The 10,530-nt window shown below is 42.4% G+C and overlaps 1 protein-coding gene across 1 annotated transcript; it reads left to right on the top strand.

Annotated features, from left to right (window-relative positions):
• The first annotated feature begins 263 nt into the window (after window positions 1–263).
• On the top strand, window positions 264–941 carry LOC138354604 (periaxin-like). The gene has a single exon (XM_069308980.1). It carries the CDS (start codon window positions 264–266, stop codon window positions 939–941), a length of 678 nt encoding a protein of 225 aa, XP_069165081.1.
• The last annotated feature ends 9,589 nt before the right edge of the window (window positions 942–10,530 follow it).

The following is a 10,530-nucleotide window of genomic DNA, read 5'->3' as shown; positions in this document are numbered from 1 at the left end:
TCCTGACCTCAGGCAGTCCACCATCAGGTTACCTGTCCTCAGGCAGCCCACCATCAGGTTACCTGTCCTCAGACAGTCCACCATCAGATTACCTGACCTCAGGGAGCCCACCATCAGGTTACCTGTTCTCAGGCAGCCCACCATCAGGTTAACTGACCTCAGGCAGTCCACCATCAGGTTACCTGATTTCAGGCAGCCCACCATCAGGTTATCTGCCCCCCAGGCAACCCACAATCAGGTTACCTGACCTCAGGAACCCCTCCATGAGGTTTCCTGACCTCAGGCAGTCCACCGTCAGGTTACCGGATCTCAGGCAGCCCACCATCAGGTTACCTGTCCTCAGGCAGCCCATCATCAGGATACCTGTCCTCAGGCAGCCCACTATCAGGTTACCTGCCCTCAGGCAGTCCACCATCAGATTACCTGACTTCAGGGAGCCCACCATCAGGTTACCTGTCCTCAAGCAGCCCACCATCAGGTTACCTGACCTCAGGCAGCCCACCATCAGGTTACCTGCCCTCAGGCAGTCCACCGTCAGGTTACCTGATCTCAGGCAGCCCACCATCAGGTTACCTGACCTCAGGCAGCCCACCATCAGGTTACCTGACCTCATGCAGCCCACCATCAGGATACCTGTCCTCAGGCAGCCCACTATCAGGTTACCTGTCCTCAGGCAGCCCACCATCAGGTTACCTGACCTCAGGCAGTCCACTATCAGGTTACCTGACCTCAGGCAGTCCACCGTGAGGTTACCTGTCCTCAGGCAGCCCACGCTCAGGTTACCTGTCATCAGGCAGCCCACCATCAGATTACCTGACCTCAGGCAGTCCACCATCAGGTTACCTGTCCTCAGACAGCCAGCGATCAGGTTAGCTAACCTCAGGCAGCCCACTATCAGGTTACTTGACCTCAGGCAGTCCACCATCAGGTTACCTGGTTGATGGGGTTCTGGGAGTTCTTCTACTTCCAAAGCCCGGCCCGAGGCCAGACTTGACATGTGAGAGTTTGGTCCTCCAGGCTGTTGCTTGGAGCGACCCGCAGGCCCACATACCCACCACAGCCCTGTTGGTCCGGCACTCCTTGAAGGAAACAATCTAGTTTCCTCTTGAAGATGTCCATGGTTGTTCCTGCAATATTTCTGATGCTCACTGGTAGGACGTTGAACAACCGTGGACCTCTGATGTTCATACAGTGTTCTCTGATTGTGCCCATGTCACTTCTACTCTTCACTGGTTCTGTTCTGTATTTTTTCCCATGTCGTTGACTCCAGTACGTTGTTATTTTGCTGTGCAGATTTTGGACCAGTCCCTCCAGTATTTTCCATGTGTATATTATTTGGTATCTCTCTCGTCTCCTTTATAGTGAGTACATTTGGAGAGTTTTGAGACGATCCCAATAATTTAGGTGCTTTATCTCGTCCATGCGTGCCGTATATGTTCTCTGTATTCCCTCTATTTCAGCAATCTCTCCTGCTCTGAAGGGGGAAGTGAGTACTGAGCAGTACTCAAGACGGGACAACACAAGTGATTTGAAGAGTACACTATTGTGATGGGATCTCTTGACTTGAAGGTTCTCGTAATCCATCCTATCCTTTTTCTGGCTGACGCAATACTTGCTTGGTTATGCTCCCTAAACGTTAGGTCGTCGGACATCATTATTCCCAAATCCTTGACATGCTGTTTTCCTACTATGGCCAGATTCGATTGTGGTTTGTACCCTGTATTATGTTTAAGATCCTCATTTTTGCCGTATCTGAATACCTGGAATTTATCACCGTTAAACATCATGTTATTTTCTGCTGCCCAGTCGAAAACTTTGTTAATATCTGTTTGTAGTTTATCAATGTCTTCAGCAGAGGTAATGTTCATGCTGATTTTTGTATCATCTGCAAAGGATGACACGAAGCTGTGACTTGTGTTTATGTCTATATCTTATATGAGAATAAGGAACAGCAGTGGTGCAAGGACTGTACCTTGAGGTACAGAGCTTTTAACTGCGCTCGGACTCGATTTTACTTGATTGACTGTTACTCTTTGTGTTCTGTTCGACAGGAAATTGAGTATCCAGCGTCCTACTTTACCAGTTATACCCATTGACCTCATTTTGTGTGCAATCACTCCATGGTCACATTTGTCGAATGCCTTTGCAAAATCTGTGTATACGACATCTGCATTATGTTTTTCCTCTAATGCCTCAGTAATTTATCATAGTAGTCAAGTAGCTGTGAGAGGCATGATCTTCCTGCTCTAAATCCATGTTGGCCTGGATTGTGGAGGTCATTAGTTTCCATGAATCTAGTGACCTGACTCCTGATCACTCTCTCAAATACTTTTATTATGTGGGACGTTAGTGCAACTGGTCTATAATTCTTTGCCAATGCTTTGCAACCACCCTTGTGTAGAGGGACAATGTCTGCTGCTTTAAGTGCATCTGGTATCTCCCCTGTGTCCAAGCTCTTCCTCCACACTATACTGAGTGCCTGTGCTACTGGCACTTTGCATTTCTTTATAAATATTGAATTCCATGAGTTTGGACCCGGGGCTGAGTGCATGGGCACATTGTCAATTTCTCTTTCAAAATCTGCCACGCTTGTGTTGATATTAGTTATATTTACAGGTGTTTGAGTATCATTCATAAAGAAATTGTCCGAATCTTTCACTTTCATGCTGAGTATCGGAGTGCTAAACATGTCCTCATACTGCTTTTTTAGGATTACACTAATTTCTTTGTTCATACATTGGTTCATACACTGAGGATGACCTCAGTGTATGAACCTTAACTAATATGAATAGGTCCAATACTGGCAGTGGTTTTCGCTTTTGATTTAGCATATGTGAAGAAATATTTTGGGTTTTTCTTGAACTGCTTTCTGTTCTAATTGCCTTTCTTCAGTCTGATAGGAATGCTTCAGTCTCTGTTCGATTTCTTCAATCTCCCTGTTTAAATTATTTCTTCTTTGTATGGAGAGTCGTGTCTGCTTAAGCATTTCCGTTAATTTCTTCCTTCTTTTGTAATGTCGTCTGCGTTCTCTTTCTACATTGGACCTCTTTCTGGCTTTCCTCAAAAGATCATGTTTCAGGCAGACTTCATATGCTTCAGAAGTCAGTTTTTCTATTCCTTGTGTAGGATTTTTATTTCTTAGAACATTTTCCCATTGAATGTTTGAAAGTTCCCTGTTTGTTTTCTACCAGTCTATCCTCTTATTATTAAAATTGAATTTATTGAATTCAATAAATACCTGAACTCAGGCAGCCCACTATCAGGTTACCTGACCTCAGTCACTTCACCATCAGGTTGCCTGACCTCAGGCATTCCACCATCAGGTTACCTGACCTCAGTCACCCCACCATCAGACTACCTGTCCTTAATCAACCCTCCATCAGGTTACCTGTCCTCAGTCAGTCCACCATCAGGTTACCTGACCTCAGTCAGCCCAACATCAGACTTCCTGTCCTCAGGCGCCCATTTTGTCTTATTCAGGAGAAGGAAAATTAAAAACCATAGCTGATACAGAACGAAGCTATGAGGATAATTCTTGGATATAAAAGAAATTCAATGACTGACATAATGAAAATGGAATTAAATTTGCATAGTGTGTGTAAGAGTGATAAGAGCCCTTAACAGTAACAGTATAGTATCTCTTCGATTCATGAGAAGGAGAGGAGGGGATTAGCTCTTTCAAAGTTTTCAGACTTCCTTGGATGACGTACACACTTCCAAGAAACCGAGTGAGACGGTCAACATGAGGGGATTGGTTAATGACCTCAGTGAACAAGATGTACTTGAGAGTAGGGAGATTTACGATGTAGACTGTCCGAGTCATTTTGGGATGGAGCGGTTTCGGCCTCGTCGAATGTTGTAATAATGTTGTAGGATGTTGTTGTTTTAGATTTAGCTATTCAGAACGACGTGTCCATGTAGCACGGGCTATGGTGAGCCCGTAAACGTTGTAGGAACGATTGGGGCAATATATAATGGAGGAGGGGGACGTGTACGATAAATATGGGAAGAATGTGGTGTGTAAGTTTGTGTGAAAGTTGTGTGTGAACGTTATGAAAACGTAGTGAGTTTTTTTGTTTGTTTGCAGATGAAAAGTAAGACTGTAATTGGAGGAGAGAGTTGAGGGAGGAGTCAGAAGTACAAAGTGCTTGGTGTATGGGTGAAAGGGTCATAAAGTTTTAAGCTCCGCCCCTGACTTTTTGTCAGAGAGGGATGCGTTTTTGGTGAATAGATATGTTTTAGGCGAGTGAGGAGAAGATATATGTAAAGGTCGTTTGGAAGAAGTTAAAGCTGAAAGATTTAACAGAAGAAGCTAGTTTTAGAAGAATAGAGAAAGCAAAAACATAAAAGAAGCAGTTATGAAAGATATAGAATAAGTAGTATCTTATCTTGAGGTTATCTTGAGATGATTTCGGGGCTTTTAGTGTCCCCGCGGCCCGGTCTTCGACCAGGCCTCCACCCCCAGGAAGCAGCCTGTGACAGCTGACTAACACCCAGGTACCTATTTTACTGCTAGGTAACAGGGGCATAGGCTGAAAGAAACTCTGCCTATTGTTTCTCGCCGGCGCCTGGGATCGAACCCAGGACCACAGGATCACAAGTACAGCGTGCTGTCCACTCGGCCGACCGGCTCCCTGCAAAGTAGCAAAAACATAAAGGAAGCACCTTTAAAGAAGAGTTGGGTAGTTAACAGAAGAAAGTAAATTAGTAGCAAAAACCTAAAGGAAGCAATTTAGAAAGATATAGAAGTACCTTCAAAGAGACTGTAGGAAGAATTAACAGTAGAAAGAATAAGTAGTAGTAGCAAAAACATAAAGGAAGCACCTTTAAAGAAGGAGTCGGGTAGAGTTAACAGAAGAAAGTAAAGTAGTAGTAGAAAGAGATAACAAAAATTTTGAGAAACATTTACCAGTAAAGAAGAAGGTAACAGAACAAAGAACTTGTTCACTTACTTGAAAGTGGAGAGGGTGGCCTAAACGTCTTCTCTTGCGGAGTTACAGTGAAGGACTGAGGAAGGGTTTGCGAGCGAGCAGGAGGAATAGCGGCAGGTTTAGCTTTGATGTCCATAGGGATTGGAAAGGATGGGGGAGGTAGAGGGATGGGGAGATGAAATTCAGGAAGAGGATGCGGGTGTAGAGAGAGAAGAGGTTTGAAAGTTCGGTGGCCTGTCCACCATGGGTTGACATTTTTGTATGTGTTGTTTGTTTGCGTATGTGTTATGTTGGGTTGTCAGTACATTGGCTGGGGGGGCTAGTGTTTGTGACCTTGGTGGTGTCCTAAAGCACTAGAGCCGATGGAGTTGGCTGAAGGAGGCTAATCTTAGCAACATCAGGGTAGTTACACTTCTGATGCCACGACAAAGGGTTTGGCAGGTGTACTTCATTAGCGCACGCAAACTGCACACAGATATGATGATCACTTCCTTTGTCGCACTGATGTGTAAGCCACACGGTCAGGAAGCCCGGCCAGTCGCTCCCTCACCTCCGCCCTCACACTCGAGCACTTTCACAGACAGACTGACAGACGACCAGACTGATAGGCCTAGGCGCACAGTCCACTTGTGCGCCTAGGCCTTAATCCACTTGACCATCACGACCGGACATAAACTGATGGTAAAATAGCTAAATAGCCTCGGCTACCATCAGTTTATGTCCGGTCGTGATGGTCAAGTGGATTAAGGCGTCCTGTACATACCAGTTGCGTTGCTCCTGGCAGTATGGGTTCGAGTCACTTCTGGGGTGTGAGTTTTCCTTTAAATATATATATATATATATATATATATATATATATATATATATATATATATATATATATATATATATATATATATATATATATATATATATATATATATATATATATATATATATATTACTCCTCCTCCTCCTCTTCCTCCTCCCTAAAGTGTGACTGTGCACCTAGGCCTGTCTGTCTGTCTGTCTGTCAATCTGATCGTCTGTCACTGTGAAAGTGTTCGAGTGTGAGGGGGGAGGTGAGGGAGCGACTGGCCGGGCTACCTGACCGTGTGGGCTTACACATCAGTGCGACAAAGGAAGTGATCATCATCTCTGTGTGCAGTTTGCGCGCGCTAATGAGGTACACCTGCCGCTATCCCTCCTGCTCGCTCGCAAACTCTTTCTTAGTCCAACCCGTTCTCGCACTTTCTTACAGTCAATATTGACTTATTAAATACGTGCATATGTGACATACTAAACATACTAGTTTACCTTGAAAAGCTTCATAGAAAACACCGACCTTACCTAACCTTCTTAGTATGTTGAGATAAGCATCTTATTGCTTCGTAATTACAATTATTACTTAACCTATACCTATAATAGGTTAAGTAGTAATTGTAATACCTATACCTATACCTATAATAGGTTAAGGGTTATAGGTTATAGTACCTATACCTATAATAGGTTAAGTAATAATTGTAATTACAAAGCAATAAGATGCTTACCTTAACATACTAAGAAGGTTAGGTAAGGTCGGTGTTTTCTATGAAGCTTTTCAAGGTAAACTAGTAGGTTTAGTATGTCACATATGCACGTATTTAATAAGTCAATATTGACTATACGAAAGTGTGAGAACGGGTTGCTTAGTCCATGGTTGTAACTACGCAAGAGAAGATGTCTACGCACCCTCTCCACTTTCAAGTAAGTGAACAAGTTCTTTGTTCTGTTACCTTCTTCTTTACTGGTAAATGTTTCTCAAAATTTTTGTTATCTCTTTCTACTACTACTTTACTTTCTTCTGTTAACTCTACCCGACTCCTTCTTTAAAGGTGCTTCCTTTATGTTTTTGCTACTACTACTTATTCTTTCTACTGTTAATTCTTCCTACAGTCTCTTTAAAGGTACTTCTATATCTTTCTTAATTGCTTTCTTTAGATATTTGCTACTACTTTACTTTCTTCTGTTAACTCTACCCAACTCCTCTTTAAGGGTGCTTCCTTTATGTTTTTGGTACTACTTATTCTATATCTTTCATAACTGCTTCCTTTATGTTTTTGCTTTCTCTATTTTTCTAAAACAGCTTCTTCTGTTAAATCTTTCTGCTTTAACTTCTTCCAAACAACGTTTACATATATCTTCTCCTCACTCTCCTAAAATATATCTACTCACCAAAAACGCATCCCTCTGACAAAAAGTCAGGGGCGGAGCTTAAAAACTTTATGACCCTTTCACCCATACACCAAGCACTTTGTACATCTGACTCCTCCCTCAACTCTCTCCTCCAATCACAGACTTACTTCTCATTTAAAAAAAAAAAATCTTTCCGACCTTCTCTCAACCTTTTCACGACCATACACACAACATTCGAACACTCCTAGCTCCTCCCTACATATCTCCGCCAATCATGGTGTTACTTTTCATCTTCAAAAAAAACAAAAACACTACGTCCTCCTAACGTTCACACACAACTTTTACACAACCTTAAACACCACACTCTTCCCATATTTATCGTACATCTGGCAACACGTCCCCCTCCTCCACTGTATAGTGCCCCAATCGTTCCTACAACGTTATTACAACATTCGAAGTGGCCGAAATCGCTCCATCCCAAAATGGTGCGGACAGTCTACATCATAAACATCCCTACTCTTGAGTACATTATAATTAGATTAGTTGTTTGGCACCCATTTTATATAATACACCATGTTAGATCAGATGTCTGGCTTCAGTACACAATGTTTAAATCAATTCTCTGGCTCCCATTCACAATGGAACTCTACGTTTAGATCAGGTGCCTGCCACCCATTCTCTATAGTACACCATGTTTAGATCAGTTGTCTGGCTCACATTCTCTATAGCATCTCATGTTTAGATCAATTACCTGACACTTATTCTCTATAGTACACCATGTTGTTTAGATGTTGTTGCAGATATTACACAGTCCCCGTGGCGTAGTGCCAAAATGCTCGCCTGGCGTTTCACGAGCGCTTTGGCCTGGGTTTGTATCCTGGCTGGGGAGGATTTACTGTGTGCCAATCCTTAACTTTAGTCTCTGTTTACCCAACAGTAAAATGGATGTCTGGTTGTTAAACGATTTGGAGGGGTCGTATTCCGGGGAATATTAGGATTAAGGACCTGCACGAAACGCTATTTGTGCTAGTGGCTGTACAAGAATGTAAGAACTCTTGTATATATAAATAAAGGAAGGGAGTACCACCTCTGGCTGGAAGAAGGGGGACCCATAGCCTCGGAGAAAACCACACATAACGCATTGGAGGGAATGTAGGTCCCCTCCAATACAGTTTCTGTGTGCTTTTCTCCTACCACCCCCTTCCTTTGTTTTTTTTTTTTTTTTGCTTTATTGTGTATTTAAAGGTTACAAAACATACAAGACAAATGCCTAAAGGTTATGGATCTCTTGAAGCTCCTCCACTTCCGGACAGGAACCGAGGACGCAGCAAGCATTTCCCCTCTGGATCGCCACACTGAGGCGCTGAAACAAAAAACTGGAAGCCCTTGGGTCTCTGGTGACGTCAATGAGCTTGGATATATGAGCTTTTTATAAATAAATAAAAAATAAAATAAACAACTCTATGTTTAGACATTCAGATCAGTTGCCTGGCACCCATTGTCTACAGTACACCATGTTAGATCAGTTGTCTGGCTTCCATTCTAGAGGACACCTTGGTTAAATCAGTTGTCTGACTCAAATTCTTTAGTACACCATGTTTAGATCAGTTGCCTGACTCCCATTCAAGTTAATTACAGTACATCTGCACACAGTATAAAGTATCAAAACTGAGCAGGACTGCAAATACATAACAAGATGACCTAGACAATCTCCAAAGATGGTCTGAGAAATGTCTGTGAGATTTTTTTCCTCTGACAATTATCAAAAGAATTAATTCCTATTGATGTTACGTTAACCGTAACTACCTCGCAAGAGAGGCAGACCTTAAACAGCAAGAGCTGCCGGTGGCAAATATTTAATCGTACAGCCTAAGATCATAGGACAGCGGGAGCAAACCGCCAGGCGAAACCACACGGGTAACACCTGTCACTTAGGTCGTTAGCTCCTGCTAGTTAACAAACTAATAAAGGGTAGCCGACGGATTCTCACACCAAATTTGTAAACTTGATGTGTGGTACTGTGCAATGGACTCGAGCTTTAGATACAGACTTGACATGAACATAAGCAGGCAAAGTGTTGCAGAACATGAAATGTGGGGCAGTAATATTGGAAGGTTTGACGTAAACGACCGTTTTCTAAAATATAACAATTTATTCACAAAAAACTAGAACTACTACAACAAAGAGTTTACGTTACTTTACTGTCACTCCAGTGGCGCATTAAAGAGCAGCTATTCAACAGCCTGATGGACCCACGGTATCCTTATCCCGTCGTCGCTGACTGACTAATCACACTAACTGAACAAAGTGGTGCCCACTGGTGACGCAAGCTTGCAATCAATATTGTCACGGCTTCACGGTGAATAAATACTATAATCACAAAACTTGACTGGCGCTCGCTACTCTCAACGAGGTACCAAGTAACAAGGAGGTTAATCCAAGAATGATAACCCCTTAATAAATCTTACGGTAACACTTGTCTCTCAGGACAATCAACAACAAAAGTTACACTAATTGAATTTAAACAAATATGTTAACACACACGTGTCTCAACGACACTTAGATTGCAGCAATAACTCGTAAATCAAATAATTACATCAACTTCAAAGGCAAACATTCGGTGAATAATTCTCAATTAATTACTGAATACAACAGCCTATTAATTCAATCGAGTATTGATAAAGCCTACTGTCTCTCAACTGACAGTTTATTTCCGGTCTTACGACAAGATTACCTTAACGAGGGTAAACTACTGTTCCACACAAGGTTACAAGACACTCCGTGTAAACAACAATATCAACACCTTGTGAATTCACTAAGTGACGGGTACAAATTCTCCTTAATTAGCTATGAGTGCTTAGTCCCTTTGCCCGAAGACAGATCTGATCAGTCCAACGAATAACAACAGCGCAATTGACTCCGATCATAACAGACCGGTCAACCCCTTACGTTAATCAATCAATTAACGACAGCTTGTTAAATCGTTAACACTAAGTAAGTCTTCACTTGACAATTCCTCCACTGCATGAACTTCACTGTGACTGTTGCCGTTGCACGTCTCTACGTTAATCACAACGATGTTCAACAAAACAACAATGACCTTGTTAAGTAAATCGTTACCCCGGTGACGTTAAATGACTTCAATTCTCACGGAATCCTTCACAGTACACAACGCATTCCACCAAGGACACAACTTGTCTACAGTTCACACATGGTACAACACGGTACTACACGGTACAATACAGTACATCCTTGCCACTTACGGCAAAACTTGTAAATGACTTCCCATATAATTCACACTTTCCCACAACTCAACAGTAAAATAAGCGCTGGCCAATATAAATTAAAAAATTATTATTAACTAAGGGAAACCTCCCTGTTACCACTGTCACTGCTGAAAAGGGACATAAATTACAGTAGAATTACATACATATAGAGAAAATGG

Source organism: Procambarus clarkii, chromosome 63 (genome assembly GCF_040958095.1).
Source record: "Procambarus clarkii isolate CNS0578487 chromosome 63, FALCON_Pclarkii_2.0, whole genome shotgun sequence".
In the NCBI taxonomy this organism is placed as follows: domain Eukaryota; kingdom Metazoa; phylum Arthropoda; class Malacostraca; order Decapoda; family Cambaridae; genus Procambarus; species Procambarus clarkii.
Note: the sequence above shows the minus strand (reverse complement) of the source record. Positions and strands in the feature narration are given on the sequence as shown.

What these genes read in the sequence shown, in the direction of transcription:
- LOC138354604 (XM_069308980.1), top strand. Translation starts at nt 264, where the DNA reads ATGAGGTTTCCTGACCTCAGGCAGTCCACCGTCAGGTTACCGGATCTC.